The 23,457-nt window shown below is 37.7% G+C and overlaps 1 protein-coding gene across 3 annotated transcripts in view; it reads right to left on the bottom strand.

Moving 5' to 3' along the window:
* Window positions 1–23,457, bottom strand: part of Stet (stem cell tumor) — a 578,556-nt gene that overhangs the window by 11,521 nt on the left and 543,578 nt on the right. For all 3 annotated transcript variants that reach the window (XM_076444038.1, XM_076444039.1, XM_076444037.1), the window contains one exon: window positions 18,678–18,790. In XM_076444038.1, the coding sequence (XP_076300153.1) occupies window positions 18,678–18,790 (113 nt within the window). The remainder of the gene's footprint in view (window positions 1–18,677; window positions 18,791–23,457) is intronic.

Here is a 23,457-nt window from a genome sequence, read left to right as displayed (position 1 = left end):
AAAAATCTCGAAAATTGAACTTTGTATTAGGAGAACATGATATCGAAGGAGGTGGCACGAAATTCAGTAGTACAAGTCAACGACAAGTCAGACGGCCGAAAATTCGCGAAAATTTTCGAAAATCTCGAAAATCGACTTTTGTATTAGGAGAACATGATGTCGAAGGAGGTATTCGAAATTCAGTAGTACAACTCAACGACAAGCCAGACGGTCGAAATTTTACGAAAATTTTCGAAAATCTCGAAAATTGAACTTTGTATTAGGAGAACATGATGTCGAAGGAGGTATTCGAAATTCAGTAGTACAACTCAACGAGAAGCCAGACGGTCGAAATTTTACGAAAATTTTCGAAAATCTCGAAAATTGAACTTTGTATTAGGAGAACATGATATCGAAGGAGGTGGGACGAAATTCAGTAGTACAAGTCAACGACAAGTCAGACGGCCGAAAATTCGCGAAAATTTTCGAAAATCTCGAAAATCGACTTTTGTATTAGGAGAACATGAGGTCGAAGGAGGTATTCGAAATTCAGTAGTACAACTCAACGACAAGCCAGACAGTTGAAATTTTACGAAAAATTTCAAAAATCTCGAAAATTGAACTTTGTATTAGGAGAACATGATATCGAAGGAGGTGGCACGAAATTCAGTAGTACAAGTCAACGACAAGTCAGACGGCCGAAAATTCGCGAAAATTTTCGAAAATCTCGAAAATCGACTTTTGTATTAGGAGAACATGTGGTCGAAGGAGGTATTCGAAATTCAGTAGTAAAAGTCAACGACAAGTCAGACGGCCGAAAATTCGCGAAAATTTTCAAAAATCTCGAAAATTGAACTTTGTATTAGGAGAACATGATATCGAAGGAGGTGGCACGAAATTCAGTAGTACAAGTCAACGACAAGTCAGACGGCCGAAAATTCGCGAAAATTTTCGAAAATCTCGAAAATCGACTTTTGTATTAGGAGAACATGTGGTCGAAGGAGGTATTCGAAATTCAGTAGTAAAAGTCAACGACAAGTCAGACGGCCGAAAATTCGCGAAAATTTTCAAAAATCTCGAAAATTGAACTTTGTATTAGGAGAACATGATATCGAAGGAGGTGGCACGAAATTCAGTAGTACAAGTCAACGACAAGTCAGACGGCCGAAAATTCGCGAAAATTTTCGAAAATCTCGAAAATCGACTTTTGTATTAGGAGAACATGATGTCGAAGGAGGTATTCGAAATTCAGTAGTACAACTCAACGACAAGCCAGACGGTCGAAATTTTACGAAAATTTTCGAAAATCTCGAAAATTGAACTTTGTATTAGGAGAACATGATGTCGAAGGAGGTATTCGAAATTCAGTAGTACAACTCAACGAGAAGCCAGACGGTCGAAATTTTACGAAAATTTTCGAAAATCTCGAAAATTGAACTTTGTATTAGGAGAACATGATATCGAAGGAGGTGGGACGAAATTCAGTAGTACAAGTCAACGACAAGTCAGACGGCCGAAAATTCGCGAAAATTTTCGAAAATCTCGAAAATCGACTTTTGTATTAGGAGAACATGAGGTCGAAGGAGGTATTCGAAATTCAGTAGTACAACTCAACGACAAGCCAGACAGTTGAAATTTTACGAAAAATTTCAAAAATCTCGAAAATTGAACTTTGTATTAGGAGAACATGATATCGAAGGAGGTGGCACGAAATTCAGTAGTACAAGTCAACGACAAGTCAGACGGCCGAAAATTCGCGAAAATTTTCGAAAATCTCGAAAATCGACTTTTGTATTAGGAGAACATGTGGTCGAAGGAGGTATTCGAAATTCAGTAGTAAAAGTCAACGACAAGTCAGACGGCCGAAAATTCGCGAAAATTTTCAAAAATCTCGAAAATTGAACTTTGTATTAGGAGAACATGATATCGAAGGAGGTGGCACGAAATTCAGTAGTACAAGTCAACGACAAGTCAGACGGCCGAAAATTCGCGAAAATTTTCGAAAATCTCGAAAATCGACTTTTGTATTAGGAGAACATGTGGTCGAAGGAGGTATTCGAAATTCAGTAGTAAAAGTCAACGACAAGTCAGACGGCCGAAAATTCGCGAAAATTTTCAAAAATCTCGAAAATTGAACTTTGTATTAGGAGAACATGATATCGAAGGAGGTGGCACGAAATTCAGTAGTACAAGTCAACGACAAGTCAGACGGCCGAAAATTCGCGAAAATTTTCGAAAATCTCGAAAATCGACTTTTGTATTAGGAGAACATGATGTCGAAGGAGGTATTCGAAATTCAGTAGTACAACTCAACGACAAGCCAGACGGTCGAAATTTTACGAAAATTTTCGAAAATCTCGAAAATTGAACTTTGTATTAGGAGAACATGATGTCGAAGGAGGTATTCGAAATTCAGTAGTACAACTCAACGAGAAGCCAGACGGTCGAAATTTTACGAAAATTTTCGAAAATCTCGAAAATTGAACTTTGTATTAGGAGAACATGATATCGAAGGAGGTGGGACGAAATTCAGTAGTACAAGTCAACGACAAGTCAGACGGCCGAAAATTCGCGAAAATTTTCGAAAATCTCGAAAATCGACTTTTGTATTAGGAGAACATGAGGTCGAAGGAGGTATTCGAAATTCAGTAGTACAACTCAACGACAAGCCAGACAGTTGAAATTTTACGAAAAATTTCAAAAATCTCGAAAATTGAACTTTGTATTAGGAGAACATGATATCGAAGGAGGTGGCACGAAATTCAGTAGTACAAGTCAACGACAAGTCAGACGGCCGAAAATTCGCGAAAATTTTCGAAAATCTCGAAAATCGACTTTTGTATTAGGAGAACATGTGGTCGAAGGAGGTATTCGAAATTCAGTAGTAAAAGTCAACGACAAGTCAGACGGCCGAAAATTCGCGAAAATTTTCAAAAATCTCGAAAATTGAACTTTGTATTAGGAGAACATGATATCGAAGGAGGTGGCACGAAATTCAGTAGTACAAGTCAACGACAAGTCAGACGGCCGAAAATTCGCGAAAATTTTCGAAAATCTCGAAAATCGACTTTTGTATTAGGAGAACATGATGTCGAAGGAGGTATTCGAAATTCAGTAGTACAACTCAACGACAAGCCAGACGGTCGAAATTTTACGAAAATTTTCGAAAATCTCGAAAATTGAACTTTGTATTAGGAGAACATGATGTCGAAGGAGGTATTCGAAATTCAGTAGTACAACTCAACGAGAAGCCAGACGGTCGAAATTTTACGAAAATTTTCGAAAATCTCGAAAATTGAACTTTGTATTAGGAGAACATCATGTGCAAGGAGGTGGCACGAATTTCAGTAGTACAACTCAACGACAAGCCAGACGGTCGAAAATTTTCGAAAATCTCGAAAATTGAACTTTGTATTAGGAGAACATGAGGTCGAAGGAGGTATTCGAAATTCAGTAGTACAACTCAACGACAAGTCAGAAACTCGAAAATTTTCTAATCTCAGTAGTACAACTCAACGACAAGTCAGACGGTCGAAAATATCGAAAATTGAGAAAGTATTAGGAGAACATGATATCGAAGGTGACACGAATGTCTGTAGCACAACGGAAAACAAGCCAGACGTTCTTAAAATGTTCGAATTTGTGTTGTACCACTTTCGAAGATGTCAATCTAATTCTACTACCGATTATGCATGTACAGTGTAGGGAAAAAAGAACACTTCAATATAGTTGTAACTAATATCGTTTATTTTTGACCAAAATAAATTACAATATTAACGAGATATTACAATATTAATGTTCTTCGATATTTGAATAGCCCGCCAAGTGGAATGATGCTCGTCGAAGAATCCCCCATTTACAAGCTGCATTACAGACTACGTTAATCAGCGAATGACCTGTATCGTTTTGCAGGCATTATAGGGAAAGTGTGCTCGGGACCTATGGACCTCGTAAATTACCAGCATAGAGTTTCCTCTGACCGGAAATCGGATATCTGTTTCTGCTGCGGCAAGGAAACGCATTAGCTTGAGATCAAACTGGCCAACGCCCGTAATTAATTCGAAAATGAGACCGTTGCCTCGAAATAATCAATACTTCACAAACCACCATTGTACACCAAAACAAATTCCAAAATGAAACACATGTTCTAAATAAAAACTAACGACGAACATTTTATTTTGCTACAACTGCTTGTGTGGACACTTTAATATACTATTACTGTTCATTATAAATTTATGTTAGTTATTTTATTTACATTATTTTCTGTATTTTATAGTTGTTCTATGTATATTGTATCAATTAGAAAACTCTGTTTTGAATTTGAATGTTTACCCGCCACTAGGGAATTCGTAGTACCAACTCGAACATTCAAAAAGCAGTGTAGCTAGAACAGAACAATTTACTATTCATACAATTTCATAAATTGCGTTCAGTGAATTGCCAAGTTAATGCACAGGGTGTTCAAAATTTTCTTCATTGAAAGTCCGGAAAAGGGTCGAAATTGTTTAATACAAGTTTAAATAAAGAAAATGAATAAACACGAACTATATATTATTTTACAAAATCGTTCGTCAAAAATACTGATAAAAGACATTTCCACAATGAAAAATTGTTATACAATAGTTTACAATTTTCAGTAACAAACCAGCACAGCAACGAAAGATCCGAAATAATACATCTTTGAAAAAACTTTCGGGGAAGAACTGTTTATCGAGGCTTCTCCATCGCAGTAACACACCGGTGTGGTCCGAGTTTAAAATACTGTAGCAAAGTTCTGCGAAGTATTCGAAGAACACGGCCCTGAGTAACTCTATTATAATTAAGTTCCCGTAATGAAGACAATGGCCTTGGATTCCGTGGTTTGAGGCAGAGCAACGGCCGCCGGCCGGTCTCGCTCACTCGCAAAAATGATCCACTCTTGGCGGGCGTAATTTTAACCCCTTCGGCGGATCAATTAATTTTGTACCCTATTAATGAAGATTGGGGCAGAGGAGAAACTTAATATCGACATTACTCGAGGGCTCGCTGAAACCTCCTCGATTTCGTAGAAAACTCGACTCGGTTAATAAAGACTCTCGATTAAAATGTCGCGATCGTATTACCGCGATATAATTTCCACGATTTGTTCAAAAAATGTCGGACAAAAATCACCCTCCACATCAGTAAAAAATTAAAGTTTGTTGAGAACGCGAGTCTCTTCAACAATTATTATTTGACCGCGAATAATAATTATTAGTAGACAGCGGATTTTATGCATTTATGTCGAAAATGAGTAGGTGTAATTTAAAACATTGAAAATATTCGACGAATTCCGAAACACTTTTATATTATTCTCAACCTATCAAACATATTAAAAGAGAAAATAAATGTCTATTTCACTGCAGTTTGTTGCAATGCACGCGGAAAATTTTTTATTTTGCCTAAAGATCAGCTGTCTAGCCATAACTTTTCTATTTCTAATTATTTTTATGTCAAACTTTTAGAATGTAGTAATAAATACAAATTTCCTTTCTTAAGATGTTTAATGGGTAGAAAATAATATAACAGTATTTTGAAATTCTTCTAATAATAATAATAAATCCGCTGTGTAATAATTATACATATCTATTATGATTTAGGGTCATAAAATATTTATTTGTTCAAAAACAAAAATTAAAATGTTCCTGGATAACTGATTTAATAATTTCTGATTTAAAGTATCCTGTATCCTAAAAATATTATTTTCAGAAAAAATAATGACTATTGAATTTCGATTGGGCAGACTTTAATCGAATGATACTCTGGTTTAGAGAAATTCTAAATAATTGTCAGTGCATGATGAAGAGATCAAACAGCTTTCTCGCGTTGCAGAAGAGCAAAATGGGGGCACAGGTCGAAGAGGAAAGTGAAGCAAAGCCCGGTACGGTACATGAAAGAAAAGAGTAAGTAAGAAAAAAAGTTCGAGCACTGCCAGAGATTATGAAATTCACTTAAATCCTCGTTAGTGACTGTAGGTTCACGTGAAACGAAGAGAGAAGCTGGAAGAACACGAGGAGAAGAGCCGTGGAGAGAAAATAAAAGTGGATCGAGTGAAATGGCGCCGTCTCAAAGACGCAATATATTTGATATTCCTGCGATTCGCAAGTTTTATTGTTAGAATCGCTATCTAGCACGTAAGAGGTCCTATAAACTTTAATAAATACCTCGAGATTAAAATATTTAGCGAATATGGAGAACAGTACTTCCTATTCGTAGTAAACACTTTGGGACTGTCTGCGAGCTTATAGAGAGTATGAGACACGACTTTTATTCCATTCTTTGACGCTGAATTTATTCGTAGTAAAACGTCTAAAATTTTATAAAATTTCTGTCATAAATTATTGAATTTAATATTGTTAGAAATAAAATGCTTCAAATTCAAACATACATCTTCAATTATCCCAAACAAATTATTTATTAATGAACAAGATTTAATTTAGACTAGAACATCTTAAATTCAGTAAACCGTTGATTTTTTATTCATTCTACTTCTCCTATTCATAGTAAATACTTTGGGACTGTTTGCGAGCTTATAGAGGCTAGGAGACACGACTTTTATTCCATTCTTTGACGCTGAATTTATTCGTAGTAAGACGTCTAAAATTTTATAAAATTTCTGTCATAAATTATTGAATTTAATATTGTTAGAAATAAAATGCTTCAAATTCAAACATACATCTTCAATTATCCCAAACAAATTATTTATTAATGAACAAGATTTAATTTAGACTAGAACATCTTAAATTCAGTAAACCGTTGATTTTTTATTCATTCTACTTCTCCTATTCATAGTAAATACTTTGGGACTGTCTGCGAGCTTATAGGGAGTAGGAGACACGATTTTTATTCCATTCGTGGACGCTGAATTTATTAATAAGTCGTCCTAAATTTCATTAAATTCTCTATCACAAATTATTGAATCTAATATTGTTAGAAATAAAATGCTTTAAATTCGAACCTACCTTCAATTATTCCAAACAAATTATTTATTAATGAACAAAGTTTAATTTAGACTAAAATATCTTAAATTCAGTAAACCGTTGATTTTTTATTCATTCTACTTCTCCTATTCATAGTAAATACTTTGGGACTGTCTGCGAGCTTATAGGGAGTAGGAGACACGATTTTTATTCCATTCGTGGACGCTGAATTTATTAATAAGTCGTCCTGAATTTCATTAAATTCTCTATCACAAATTATTGAATCTAATATTGTTAGAAATAAAATGCTTTAAATTCGAACCTACCTTCAATTATTCCAAACAAATTATTTATTAATGAACAAAGTTTAATTTAGACTAAAATATCTTAAATTCAGTAAACCGTTGATTTTTTATTCATTCTACTTCTCCAATTCATAGTAAATACTTTGGGACTGTCTGCGAGCTTATAGGGAGTAGGAGACACGATTTTTATTCCATTCGTGGACGCTGAATTTATTAGTAAAACGTCTCAGATTTCATTAAACTTTCTGTCATAAATGATTGAATTTAATATTGTTAGAAATAAAATGCTTCATATTCGAACCTACATCTACAATTATTCCAAACAAATAATTTACTAGCGAACAAGATTAGATTTAGACGAAAACATCTTGAATTTTGTAAATCAAAGCAATTCCAAAAAAAAATCGTAAACAACGCGCGAATTTGGACAAACACGTTTAGCTAAATAAACCTCGACCAAGATAATTCAGTTACATTCGTAAAAAACGGAGGAGAGCATAGGCGTAGCCTCGGCCAATTTGATTTCCACGTTTTAAAAGACATTATTGCTGAACGATCCTTCGTTTTTCCCCCGTGTCTACCATTTACCTTTTTCGCAGTAATAGTTCTTGCAACCCAGAACGCGAGCAACAGGTGTAGCGAATCAAGTACGAACACCGCCATCCAATAGCAAAAAAAAAAAAAGGAAAAAGGAAAAAGAACGTTATGAAGAGAGCTCTCTCTCTCTCTCTTTCTCTCGCTCGTGTCGTCCTTGCGAAGATCATGGCGGCGCGTGCTTCGCGAGAACGAGGTCTTTTTGCTGTCGCTCTAATAGAGAGATTCGCGGTATAGTAATTTGTTGCGCGGAGAACAAATGGCACTGTTAAATCACCGGTCTGACTCCCTTTTACACGCTTCCAGCGGTTTAACTGGCACCAAACGAAGAAACCATTGCGATTCAACTGCGAATCTTTGTGCGTGATTACTTTTTAAATTGATCTCTCACAAATTATTATAAATTGTTGAATAATTATAAATTGAAGATTAATTGTGTCGTATATACAACGCGATTTCTTGTACAGATTACTATAGATTTAATCAAGCATTTCTATTGTTCGAGTATTCGTGTTCTCATCCGAGTTCGGATAAGCGAGGTTCCACTAAATCGTGCATTACACGCGTAAAAATGCATCGAATCGCGTCGTGTTGGGAATCGTTTTAAGCGGAAAATTGTCGCGAGTATTTTGGTGAAAGTTTTACAAACAAATCTGATCGTGTTTCTGTAATATTTATAAAAAATTGTCCCGGATTCAGCGTTTATGTACAGCAAAATTTACAAACTAGTACAACTGTATGAACGAGAGTTGATTGTTTTGTCGATATCATGCTTTTTGCACAAGCACAAAATTTAATTGGCGAGGCTGCCAATTTTTGTGGGAGTTAACGACCAATTGTCGGCATGATTGAAAATGGAAAGCAGAGCTATAATACTCGAGCAAGTCTATTGTTCCGTGCAAACAGCGAGGATCACACGATCCATTAAGAATCCATCAAAACTTTCGCACTCGGCCAATATTTCGAATATATGGAGCGAACGTAGACTGTTCCACCGACAGGCTTTACATACAGAGACCGGGTATAGTGATGCAGATAGGGCAAGGAGGAATATACAGAGGGAAAAGGAAACGAATAAAGGCGAGGAAAGAGAGAGGCGTGGAGCGTATTGGTACGGCGAGAAAATAGAGAGCGCATTTAGAAGGCGAGTGCAGGCACGTCGATGCATTCGTAAAGAGGGACGCAAGGATAATGGAACACGAGTCTGCAGTATGGTGTATGGAACGAGGAGAGGCATGATATTTTAAGGTCCAGTGAAAATCATATGGGAATTCGATTAGTGTAACAGAATTTGCCGACTCGATGATTCGAGGTAGAGAAGATCAGGAGGATGTCTTGTACGTTCTTTTCGATGTTGCTTCGATGTTGTTGCTTTCGAAATCTGACGAAACTGGAAGGAACAAGGAACAATTAGAAATATAGTCTTGGGAAATGGTAAGAAAAATAAAAATTCTTATTAAAATCTATTATAGTTATGAGGAACAATGAATGCTGGATGAAACAGTCCTTCGAGAAAGCGTGTACCCCTTAAAGAAAAATTGTCCCTTTTTTTTTAAATTTAGTGTTTACTTTTTTAGAAATTAAATAATGGAGTTTAAAAATTTTGCGAAGTTGCCCAAATTGTTTAAAACTTAGTTTTTACAACGAAAAGTAGTTACTCTTTTTCTTTTTTTAAATTTCAGTGCTCAGTTTTTTAGAAATAAGATAGTGGGACTGTTCTATTTTATAATTTAGTAACAGTCAAATTGTATTTGTTGATCCCGTAGATATATTTCTTATTATTTATTCGTATATCCTTTCGCGATGTGTTCCAGATTTTAATATTCGAGAAAGAGAGAGAGAGTAGCTGGAATAAAATTCGAGGAATACTTATTACTGGAGGAATTCAAAATGGCGCAGTTGATGCATTTTTCCTTAAGGATATCAGTGACCGCATCCTTGGAATTTTCAATTTTACGCTTCCTTATGACGAGCGACCGGCTGAAGGTCGAAAATCGAGTCGCGTTCACCTGACAGAGAATATCACGAGAGTCCGCAATTTTTAGAATGTTCGTTCCCTCGATGGAAAAACGTCTGATACGAATTTTCCCCATCGAAGTTGTTGCTAATTCGCTGCGGACGACGTTGGAAAAATATCTTCCACATATTTCGAAATACTTCCAGTGAACCAAGATATAAAATCTTGAAAATATTATTCATTATGATACAGCGAACCAAGGTATAAATATTGGAGAACGTTAAAAATGCAGGACGAAGAGAAAGATCGCGTCGAACATCTAGGAACAACACATTTCTATAGAAATTTTTTAGTTGTTAGAAAATAATCAGAAATTATCATCCCGAAAGATTAAAATTGCTGGAAGAGTAATAATAATTTAAAAATAAGGAATACATGAAAATACTGTTCTTTCTGTTGAGTTATTTTTATCTTAAGAAGTTGGTACAACTGTAAGGTGTGAGAGATGGCAGCACTGAGTTTGGAGGTTAGGACAGAGGGAATTTTTAGTGCCCCCACTTTAATAGACTTAATAGATTTAATATTAGAGTATAAATTAGTAAATTTATTATAGGATTTAAAAGGAGGGGTTAAAATTGAAATGTAAATTAGTAAATTTATTATAAAATTTAAAATTGAGAGGAAATTTTAAATTGGAATATAAATTATTAAATTTATTATAGAATTTCAGAGGAAATTTAAAATTATAGTGTAAATTGATAAATTTATTATGAAATTTAAGAGAAAGATTTAATATTATAGTATAAATTAGTAAATTTATTATAAAATTTAAAATTGAGGGGAAATTTTAAATTATAATATAAATTAGTAAATTTATTATTAAATTTGAAGTAAAGCAGCACACCTAAGATTACCATGGAACAGAACCTACACTTTTAACATGCTAAATACGTAGGATCTGTTCGATGCTAAATATAAGTGTAGATTCTGTTCCATTGTAAACCAGGATCAACGAAAAAGAGGATCAACGTTGATCCTCTATGACTTGCAATTGGATTCGCGAAAAAGGACCTTGCGGACTGAAATAGCCAGTGTCGTGTCAGAAACACGGTGGAGGCCACGGTGGATGGTCTGGCGGAGGATAAGGGCGGCGAATTAGCGAGGGAGGGAGAGAGAGATCACGAACGGAGTTAAGGGGAAAGGACCTCGAAGGTAGCTAACGGCAATAAGAGAGTTTTCAAGGAAGCCGGGGGCCGACTGGTAGTCCGGACACGGCCGTCTAGCATCAAAGGGACCGTCTCCGATTGCGCATGCAAAATGCATCACGCATACGGAGGAGTTTCGCGCTGCGATATACGGATACCACCGTCGTATAATTGTCCTTGTCACGCAATCGTCGCGACGGACGACGATTCCGCGACACGAAGTACCTACCGTCGACGACGGACCTCTCCGTCGCCACGACGAATGAATGAAATTACGTGGAAATTATGCTCGGCTATCTGCGAATCTCTGCTGGTGTCGTGATACTCTCTCGTTCCCGGGAATCTATTCTTCTTTAACTAAACTGTCGATTGTACCCTAACTTCAGCTATGATCCCAGTTCATTTGAATGCCACCGAGCATGATGTTCTCGCAGCCATTTTATATCATCTATTTTTGAACTTCCAACCAATTTCTACAAGCCCTTGAACAATTGGCAACTGTGAATTTCAGGCGTTTATGACCAAAACAACGAAATAAACAATAACGGAATGGTAAGAGGAACTTGAAAACACTGTATATTTGTTCGCGACAGTCTCCCGATTCCAACGATACCAAACGCGATACGGTTTCGACCGTATTTACGCGTTTAATCCACCATAAAGTGGAACCTCTGCTATCCGAACGCGTCAGAGCGACCTGAGAATAATAAAATAATTATTTATCCACAGTGTTAAATTACATCCTTACTGAACTGTACAGTCAGTAATGTTGTACATGGAACGCTTTAGATCAAACTGTTTATTATCATCTAATTATTATCATCGGTTCGGATAATCGAGGGCGTATTAAATCGTGGATTAAACGAGCAATTATGCTACAAATTGCGTCGTGTTTGGACTCGTTCCAATCAGAAAAGTATCGCGAATATGAAAAATGCCTTTGACTATACGCTCCGGTTCGGATAATCGAGGTTCTACTAAATACACATCGAATTACGACGTGTTTTGGCTCGTTTTAATCAGTAAAATATCACGGATACGTCAATCACGTCAGGACGTGAAATTCTAGCGAGGACTGAGTATAATAGCTGTGAGGGGTAAGAATTTCTGCATTTTCTTTCCAAGGCAGTTTCATTAAATCATTGAACTTGGGTATGGGGTGGGGGTGTAGATGGCGTCGGAATATTGATTGAGTGTCGTCATGAGAGCAAAACGTCTTTCCCTCTGGTTTCCCCGTCCTTTTTTTCCCGAGCACCCCCGCAGCAACCCCTCCTCCGTGAGAACACGAGGTGGCGACAGCTTGTCTGAGGCCATCGCGACAGGATTACTTCGTATGCATCGCGGTCGCGACGATGTAATGCGATTGTAACTATGCAAGTGCAACGGCACCTATCTCCTGACACCTTTTTTTGCCATGGTTCCACTTGTTTCTTGGTCTCCATCGAACGTGTCCCGCGTCGATTTGACACGTGTTTCCACCGGAACATCCTCATTTCCCGGCAGCCTCCAAATGTCGCAAGAGAATGCTGATCTCAGCGAAGTTCAAAAATGAATGAAATAAATGAACCTGATGAGAATGAGTCCAAACACGATGTAATTCGAAGCGTATTTAGTAGAACCTCGATTATCCGAACCGGTAGCGTATAGCCGAAGACATTTGTCATATTCGCGATGCTTTCCTGATTGGAATGAGTCCAAACACGATGCAATTCGAAGCATAATTGCTCGTTTAATCCACGATTTAATACGCCCTCGATTATCCGAACCGATGATAATTACAATCAATACCACTGTAGACGGTACGCCAACTTTGGATGCATATATCTTGACAACGGTTTATGCAAAAATAATGTTTTTCTAGTGTTTTGAAAATGTTTTAACCTCACCTATTAGAATACATAATCAAAAATCTACATTGCCGTATGAAATTTTAAAAGTGACCTTCATAGAGCTTCTCAAGGTTACAACAATACCAAACAAATACAACCATCATATAGTCCTCCTTATACCCTATAACTTTTATTTGAAACATTTTTTTATACGACTTATAGTTTTTAAGATATGGAATTTTGTCCAAAAAACGGGCATTCCGACGCAGTGTGCGTCGCTCTGACCCGTTCGGATAGCAGAGGTTCCACTTTATCGTGGATTAAAGGAGTAAATACGATCCAAACTGTATCGTGTTTGGTATCGTTGAAATCGTGAGACTGTCGCGAACAAGTACGCAGTGTTTTCAAGTTCCTCTTACTTCTCTATTATTGTTTATTTCATAATTTTCGTCGTAAAGGCACAAAGTCCACAGCTACCAGACTTCGCGAGATGAAAATCACAAGGTTTCGGGCACGGTCAGCGAAATGACTGCTGCCTAGTTGGATTCGCGACAATATGGCCGGTCCACAGGGGGATTCAGAAAAATCCTGCACAATTTCCCCGGACCCAATCAACCCCTGTTTTACGATACAATTTGCAGAACGACATCTCGGCCGATCGATAGAGGGTTTTAAAAATCTGCGATTCATACGCGACCGTGCGCCATAAAATAAAACGGGGGCGGGGTTTTAATAAAAAGATGAAATTAAAATTCTTTTCCCCTGGCTCGGGCCGGTCGGTCCTTTTAAAATAGAAACGGCTCGGAGGGAAAGTAATTTCGTCAGTACAGCATAAAGATGGTGGAGATGCCACCGGGATTGGAAGTTCTTGCGTGTTCGCTGAATTATCTCCGACCTAAGATAAATATGGTACACTGAGAAAAAAATCCTGTCGAGACAAAAAAAATATATATGTTGATTCAATAAGATGTACTATTGAATAGTGCCAATATCATATGAACTTATTTTAATATTTAATACTATTGAATTTCAATAGCAAAACTCATTTCCGCCAATCATATAAGCGAATAGCTTGACCATCGATGTTTTCAAAAAAATAAGATATATGGCCTCAAACCAATTCCAGTATAAATCAATACATTTCTCAAATTTTTTTAACAACATATCTGATTGAAGGAAAAAGAGAAATACATTACGAATAATAATGCCCGGTATTGAATCGAATAATATTTTCAATCATTTCATGATAGACAATTCAAATACATCACGATTTGCTTCTAAATTTCGTACTATTTAAAAGAATACATTGATATTCATCGAAGTAAAAAAATTACAATAACACGCGTGTTATTGAAGTAACTACTTTTTTTTCTCAGTGTACAGCGTGTATGACAGCCGAGATATATCAACAAGGGGATTCCGGATAATAACGGTAAATGTTGTAAAAGGTAACGTGTCTAGAAATTGCGCAAAGGTACTCGGGACAGAAAAGTTAGCCGCGGATACCTCAGTATTGCAAAATGCAATATGCAAAACGGTCTCATCTTCCCCGGGACTGGCTCTCTCCAGTTTCCTTATTAAGACGCGACAGTTTACCTTGCAGAAAACGCGTAGCGCCCGTTCGCTTTTTAAAAACCATTCGGAAAAATCGTGGAACGAACGTGTATGCGTGTACGGTGTACGCAACCGGCTAATGCGCCCGAGATATTAGTATACCGGCTCGCATAAAAGTTGCAGTGCCACCGGAAGCGCACGGTAATGGCTGAGAAACTGATATAGCATTCCCTTTCTAATAGTTACGCGGGCTTAGCGACAAGCTTGCGCACTGGGATGGATAGAATTTCGTTATTCTATCGGCGATTAATGCGAATAGAAATTTCACGCGTTTCGTATACATATTAAATTAGATGTCAAATGGTGTGGATATCTGTGGTACACATCGCGTGCATTAATCTGGCTGAGAGCTGTCGAGAACGTTGTCAAACAGAATCACACTAATGTCTTCTTCAGGTGTGCAATGTTTCCTTAACTTTGCGTAACGCTTTTGTTTCTGATGTATTTCTTTATGAAACGTTTATCGACGTATCCGCGATATTTTGCTGATTAAAATGAGTCCAAACACGATGCAATTCGAAGCATAATTGCACGTTTAATCGACGATTTATTACGCCCTCGATTATCCGAACCGATGGTAATGAACAGTTCGATCTGAAGCGTTCCATGTACGACACGAATCAATGTACAAATATAATTATGGTGGATTAAACGCGTAAATACGATCGTGTTGGGTATCGTTGGAATCGGGAGACTGTCGTGAACAAACACAGGGTGTCCCAAAATTCGCGAAAATCCCGAAAAGGAGTGGTTCCTGAGACCATTTCAAGCGACATTTTCCTTTGCAAAAATGTCGCTTGAAATGATCTCAGGAACCACTCCTTTTCGGGATTTTCACGAATTTTGGGACACCCTGTATACAGTGTTTTCAAGTTTCTCTTACCTTTCCACTGTTGTTTACTTTATCATTTTTGTCGTAAGTTACACAAGAACGGGATTCTGACGCAAAACGGCGGTTGCAGAAGGACTAATAACGCTAGCGAAGCAATCGGGAAGTTAACGAATACCTCATTAAATAAAACAAACGAGCAATAAACGCGTCGTCGCATTTCCAGCGACGCGTGTGCGTAAATGTTGTAACGTTAATTTCGGATCAGCGTGCGTCAGAATTGAAAAAAGCTACGTGGCGGTGAATATCCGCCGCACTAATAGACGGCTCGAATAACGTGTAATAAAAAGAATAAAACTGCGGGAAAGAGAGCGAGAGACAGAGACAAAAAGAAAGAGAGAGAGATCCATTACGAACCGAAACGCGATTTACCGAAAGCTCGACCAAGTGCATTTAACGCAAACGTTTCCAGCGAACTAAAGCGAGAGGGAGAAAGAGAGATGGAAATGTTGTGAGTGGAACGAAGAGAGAAAAAGAGAGAGAGAGAGAGAGTGAGGCTCATCGAATCCGCACGCGTGATTATGCGCCGGCATGTAATACAGTAATGCATGAATGCTCGCAACAATATTCGTAAATTTAAATCACTCGGCGATTCTCACCCGCATAAATGCTCGCCGACGCAGCTGCACCACACCACGACTCTATTTCTTCTCCATAACACAATTTGTCCCTATTTCCATTTACTCTGTTTCCGGATTTTCCAACGCGAGCTAACTCCCCCGTACCTCCATTTTGTTTCTTCCGCGATCCTCTCTCCGTTCTCTATCTCTTTCAACCAATTTAAACTCCATTATAATTTTTCCTCCATTCTCACGGTATTAACCCTTAGCACTCGATTGGTGACTCTTAGGCGCCATTAAAAATTGCTGCACATGTAGGTGTCTAATCAATTACTGAACATTCAGGTATTTCATAAGGTATTAGATCAGTCTCGTGTCCACCAAATTTAAAAAATCTCATTAAAAAAAATGGAAATATTTTAAGTCGGAAGGAATGTCTGATTTTCGTGATGTCTGAATTCAACAATAATAAATAGAAATAAGAAATAATAAATAGATCACTCTTTTGGAATTATTTAAATTACTTTTATTGAAATAAAATGTTTAGTCATTATTTGCAATTACAATCACATGTTTATTTATTATTTAAAATAAAATTTGGAGGATTAAACTGTAATTAATCGTAATTATTTTATCCCTCGGTTTCAACATCGTACAACCCGATGTGCCGGCCATTTTGTATCTCCGCGAGCGTAACACGAGATTAGGCGTGCGGCCTTCCCGTAAACAAATTAAATTTGATTAAAATTAAACATTCGTCCACCCCCGATCGTAAATTCCGGAAGCGGGGGAGTCGGGGGTGCAGCAGCATCAACGCGAACTATGCGCGTGTTACGAGAGAGCGAAAGAGAGAGAGAGAGAGAGAGAGAGAGAGAGAGAGAGAGGGTCCGAAAGGAGAAAGGGGCGTGCACAGTCGTGTAAACCTAATTGCCATTTGCATAAATTCGATTAGACGCAGATCCCGGGTTATTAGCAGTCATGAAAGTAAAACGTTGCAAAATAGGGCGCATGAATAATAAACTCCTCGGGGGAGATTTGGGATATACGTCGGACGCCGTAAACGCGGAGGATGAAACCGTTCGAAAGAACGACGGGGACTGCGAATCTCCCCATGGACCACAATGTTGCAAATCTAACTAGGCAGAACTCATTTCGCTGACCGCGTACCCGAAATCTTCTAATTTTTATCTTATGAATCCTGTTAATTGTGGATTTCAGACAGCTATGAGAAAAATGACGAGATATACAACAGTGTAAAGGTGTAAGAGGAACTTGAAGACACTGTGTGCTTCGCGACAGTCTCCCGATTCCAACGATACCAAACACGATACAGTTTGGATCGCATTTACTCGTTTAATCCACGATAAAGTGGAACCTCTGCTATCCGAACGGGCCAGAGCGAATTGAGAATAATAAAACAATTATTTATCCACAGTGTTAAATTACATCTTTACTGAACTGTACAGTGAGTGATGTTGTACACGGAACGCTTTAGATCAAACTGCTTGTTATCATGTAATTATTATCATGGTAATTATATGTATAGAAAAGTGCTGCCCTCTCCGATTTTGATGAAATTTAAATATGTTATAGATATTGACATTTTGAACAACTTTTTCCTTTTCCAATATCGGGGGGTCGCTTTTAGTTTTCGAGATATTTGCAAAAAACTATCGCGAATACTGTATTGAATTGTTCGTATTCCTGAACGCTCCGCTGCAACGTAGACTGTTTCGGTGCGGCATTTGTTTACATTTTGACGCTGTAGAGATAAGAGAGAAAACAGGGGGGGGCGGAAAGGGTCAGCCTGACACCACACACACCCACCCAGTGCTTAACACGCACCCAGTGTTTCTAAAAAGAAGGTTTCCGTTAAGAAATTAACATTTGTGCAAATTTTCAATATCATATTCGTAATCAGCACGTAAAAATACGTAGGAATCTAGAGTATAATTTAGAAACAGTGGGGGCGTGTTAAGCACTGGGTGGGTGTGTGTGGTGTCAGGCTGGCCCTTTCCACCCCCCCCCCCTGTTTTCTCTCTTATCTCTACAGCGTCAAAATGTAAACAAAACGAAAAATTCAATACAGTATTCGCGATAGTTTTTTGCAAATATCTCGAAAACTAGAAGCGACCCCCCCATATTGGAAAAGGAAAAAGCTGTTCAGAATGTGTTGCTGCATAACATATTTAAATTTCATCAAAATCGGAGAGGGCAGTACTTTTTTTATATAATTACCATTATCATCAGTTCGGATAATCGAGGGCGTATTAAATCGTGGACTAAACGAGCAATTATGCTTCGAATTGCATCGTGTTTGGACTCATTCCAATCAGGAAAGCATCGCGAATATGACAAATGTCTTTGGCTATACGCTACCGGTTCGGATAATCGAGATTCTACTAAATACACTTCGAATTACGTCGTGTTTGGGCTTGTTTTAATCAGAAAAATGTCAGGAGAATTAATAGCTGCTGTGAAATATTTATCGACACACATATTGTTGTGAAGTAACAATCGTAGGTCTTCAATAATTTTTCAAGACCAAAATGACGGTGGAATATTCTTCGAACTGAAATCTTATCGGTACGGAAACAGTCGGTTAATTTATTCCCCGACTTAATATTTGCAGTGTGGAGATTAGCACAGCGGTTCAGTTAATAAAACAGTCGTAAAATCCGCAGAAGATTTCCCGTCGAGTATGACGCGAAGTTAGGGTGGTATCGTTTCCAGGAGAAACGAAGGGCACCGTGTGTAATCCGTGCAAATAAAATCTCGGGGTTCCCCGACGCATATTCATTACTCACCGGCAAGGACACCAGCCATGTAGACAGCCGCGATCCTGAGGCTTCCGTGAACCATTTCCAGTGGAAGTCCCACGATCACCTGCACTCCCAGGTTGAACAGCAGGTGAAGCCACCTGAAACGCAAGCATAGGGTATTCCCCTGTTTTCAGTACGCCCACGCTTTGTGCAAACGAACGACGTCCGTGACCAACTCGCCCGGTTCATTAAAAGCCATGATGCAAAAGAATTTGTATAATAACAGGAGAGAATCTCGACTTCGCTCCTGGTCGCGTTTGTTAGCTCTGGAAAACCAGTCGGGCATCCCACCTTCGCGTCCTTATCGAATGGGGCTGCGCTCTGTTTGAATTTCCCGCCACAGACACGACAGTAATTAATTCGGACCGTTTTGAAACGACTGAAGAATTTGCTTGAATTTTCTTTTAAGAATTTTATTTGTCAAGTTTATTTGTTTTGAAATTTATTAATGTTGTCCATGTAATTTTTGGGGGCTTTTAAGCATTAATTTATAACATTATTGTTGGACATTTATTGCCTGAGAATTTCGATGTTAGGGCAATTTGTTAAGTTGCGTTTACTTGTGTTTCAATTGTTAGGTAATAATAGTCAAGTTTATTTGTTTTGAAATTTATTAATGTTGTCCATGTTATTTTTGGAGGCTTTTAAACATTAATTTATAACATTATTGTTGGACATTTATTGTCTGAGAATTTAGATGTTAGGGCATTTTGTTAAGTTGCGTTTACTTGAGTTTCAATTGTTAAGTAATAATAGTCAAGTTTATTTGTTTCGAGATTTATTAATGTTGTTCATGTAATTTTTGGGGGCTTTTAAACATTAATTTATAACATTATTGTTGAACATTTATTGTCTGGGAATTTAGGGCAATTTTTTAAGTTTCGTTTGAAGAATTCGCAACATAAAAGGCAAAGTGAGACAGCCGGCGCTGTATTGTATTAATTAGATTGTTGCTTAACTTTTGACAGCGAGTGTACCGGCCAGACAGAGTGGAATAATGGTCGTAGACGAGAGCAAAGAGATTTCTCTAATTTTCATTATTGCATAGAATATGTATGGAGTTTCGTGCTAAACCGAATGAAAATTAAAATTATCACCCTGCCCCGTTCTCACATTATTATGATTCCTATAATTATTCATCCTTTATGCGTTCCTCTTTTTTTTTCCTTTTTTGTACCGTTCCCGTATATCTATACATCGTGGCTGTTGCGTGACTGAAAGTTTTCCATTACGTTCCATTCTCAGTCGGTTTATCTGAACCCCCGGATCTAATTACCAACAGAAATTATAATGTTCTTATGATTAGTCAGCGAATCTTTACTGCTGCTAATTATCGTCGTCGTACATTATCCGCCATAGCGAAACCCTATGAGAGCCGTTTCTGAGTTAAATTCTCTTTGCAGTCGCGGAAAAGAATTTTAAAACCCCATTACACATTCTTTTAAATACTATTACACAATATCCAGTCCTCTAATAATGCATTAAATATCACTAGATTAATTTTTATGTAAATTCTTGTTTAATGGCTTCATAGTGTTTTCAATTTATCTTATACTCATTTAGTTTCACATATTATGTTTCTTTTAATTTATTTTATATTCACTTAGAGTTTCACATTTAATGTGTTTTTTTTCAATTAATTTTATATTCATTTAGCTTCACATTTTATGTGTTTTTTCAATTAATTTGATATTCATTTAGTTTCACATTTCATGTGTGTGTGTTTGGTGTTCATTAAATTATGATCATGGTGAAACACAGTTCCTCGCGATCACTATCGTTTTAAAACATGAGTCGCAGCGCCAAGGAGCCGCGATTAGGCTAACGCGGTGTCGTCCCAATGGAATTCCAACGGTTCTCTTCGGACGCGTTCGTCGCACAGAAAAGGTAAAACAAGGAAAAATAAGGAAAGTCGGGGAGCAACTGGGACACTTAAGCGAGACAACAGCACAATTTTCATCCCAAACGCAAAATAGTCTGATGATCAACAAAAATGAATAGCACTACCCGAACAATTTTAATAAATTAAAAACAATACATATATTTTTTCTTGGATTGTATTAATTTTCCCATCGCTTTAAGTGTCACCTAACAGCACAATTTTCATTCCAAACGCAGAACAGTTCGACGTTCAACAAAAATTAATAACACTGCCCAAACAATTTTAATAAATTAAGAACAATACATATATTTTTTCTTGGATTGTATTAATTTACTCATCGGTTTAAGTGTCACCTAACAGCACAATTTTCATCCCAAACGCAGAACAGTCCGACGATCAACAAAAATTAATAACACTGCCCGAACAATTTTAATAAATTAAAAACAATACATATATTTTATCTTGGTTTGTATTAATTTCCCCATCGTTTAAATGTCACCTAACAGCACAATTGCCATCCGAAACGCAGAAAAGTTCGTCGATCAACAAAAATTAATAACAATTTTAATATGAAAATTAAAAACAATACATATATTTTTTCTTGCATTCTATTAATTTCCTCATCGGTTTAAGTGTCACCTAACAGCACAATTTTCATCCCAAACGCAAAATAGTCTGATGATCAACAAAAATGAATAGCACTACCCGAACAATTTTAATAAATTAAAAACAATACATATATTTTTTCTTGGATTGTATTAATTTCCCTCTCGGTTTAAATGTCACCTAACAGCACAATCTTCATCCCAAACGCAGAACAGTCCGACGATTAAAAAAAATTAATAACACTGCCCAAACAATTTTAATAAATTAAGAACAATACATATATTTTTTCTTGGATTGTATTAATTTACTCATCGGTTTAAGTGTCACCTAACAGCACAATTTTCATCCCAAACGCAGTACAGTTCGACGATCAACAAAAATTAATAACACTGCCCAAACAATTTTAATAAATTAAAAACAATACATATATTTTTTCTTGGATTGTATTAATTTCTCCATCGTTTAAATGTCACCTAACAGCACAATTGTCATTCTAAACGCAAAATAGTCCGACGATTAACAAAAATTAATAACACTGCCCAAACAATTTTAATATGAAAATTAAAAACAATTTTTTCTTGGATTGTATTAATTTCTCCATCGTTTAAATGTCACCTAACAGCACAATTGCCATCCGAAACGCAGAAAAGTTCGTCGATCAACAAACAAAAACGAGTTTCCAAACCAGGCCAAACCCAAACCTGCTGTCACGTGCATCGAGTGACAGTTTCCGCGCTACCACACCGGATCGAAAAGGCAATCCAGATCGGCAGAATGGGAGAGTGTACAGGTCGGAAACGGGGAACGATAGAAAAGTGGCCGCGTGAAAGGAATCTTAGCCGCCCGTAGAGGGTTTCCGCGCCGTCGAGCGCGACAGATAAGCGTGCGCGCGCGAGCGCGATCATCTTCGCTTCCGCGAGGAAACTTTTCCCGGGGCTTCGGCCAGATAAAATTCATAATTGCTTTAATTCCTGTGGCGATAGCCGAATTTGCCAGTGAGAGAACCCGACGTCGTTCTTTCGAACACGCTACCTCGCCTTTTATCTTTTCACAGTGCTTTTCCGCGAGCTCTTCCCACCTCCGGTTTGATTTGTGTCCGACGAACTCGCGCTCGCAGTCTCGTAAAAACTGTCGGTCACCGAGATTAATCATCTGTTTCTCCCCGGGGAACTTACGCGGTGAACTACTTTGCCATTTGGCACCGTCTTCCCGAAGAATTCGCGAAATTATCCTGTTTCCGGACGATTTTCCTCGGGGCTTGTATCGGCGAGATCATGGAAATTCGATGATAACTTTGTGGTTTTTGAGAATTTTTAAATGAGACCTTTACCAGTTTATAGCTGACGTTTTTACGAGTGAAACGATACCCCACACGATGCGGTTTGAGTCATATTTGTTTGTGTAATCCGTGATATAGTGGAGCCTCTTTTATCCGAACTGATCTAGCAGATGTGAGTATGAAGATAATAGAATAGTTCTTTCGATTTAAAGAAGAATTCTGAGGTATATGGATCGCTAATTAGATTGAACTGTTTAAATGGATATTAAAATACCATCAGTTCGGATAATCGAGATTTTACTAGAATCTGACTGAATGACGTCGTGTTTGGACTCATTTTAATCAGAAAAATCTCAGATACATGTTGGTAAACGTTCCGTAAAGAAAAATCTGAATAAAATGAATTTTGTAATTTGTAAATGGATATTAAAATACCATCAGTTCGGATAATCGAGATTTTACTAGAATCTGACTGAATGACGTCGTGTTTGGACTCATTTTAATCAGAAAAATCTCAGGTACATGTTGGTAAACGTTCCGTCAAGAAAAACCTGAATAAAATGAATTTTGTAATTTGTATAAATATTTGGAAGAACTTTGAGAGGTTCAGGACGTTTAAGAAATAGTAAAATAATGTAGTAAAAAGATGTTAAAAATACATATTGGATTTTTCGCGGTCACAGAGCCGGTTTAAAACGTGATGCGACGCAAAATGGCGGGAAACAGGAGAACTTCGAGAACAGCCGATCGCAGAGTGTGTTCGGTGCGTCGACCGCATTGCAACTAGACGCGACGGTGCTCAGACTCGTCGAGGATGCAAATTGTGCGCTTAATAGGCTCACGTTTTGCTCGAGCGACTCAGCTTGCATGTCAGCCGAGTCGGCCCCCGGTTTCTGGAATTCCGTCCTCGCCGCAGCTTTTTCTTCTGCTTTCCCTGGCTAGGGGGAACTCGCGGAGAAAGCTGTCGATATCCGCTAAAATTTCGAGTCCTAACAAGA

This window comes from Lasioglossum baleicum, chromosome 20, assembly GCF_051020765.1.
Source record: "Lasioglossum baleicum chromosome 20, iyLasBale1, whole genome shotgun sequence".
NCBI classification, from domain to species: domain Eukaryota; kingdom Metazoa; phylum Arthropoda; class Insecta; order Hymenoptera; family Halictidae; genus Lasioglossum; species Lasioglossum baleicum.
The sequence above is the reverse complement of the archived record's forward strand: the minus strand, read 5'-3'. Positions and strand labels throughout refer to the sequence as shown.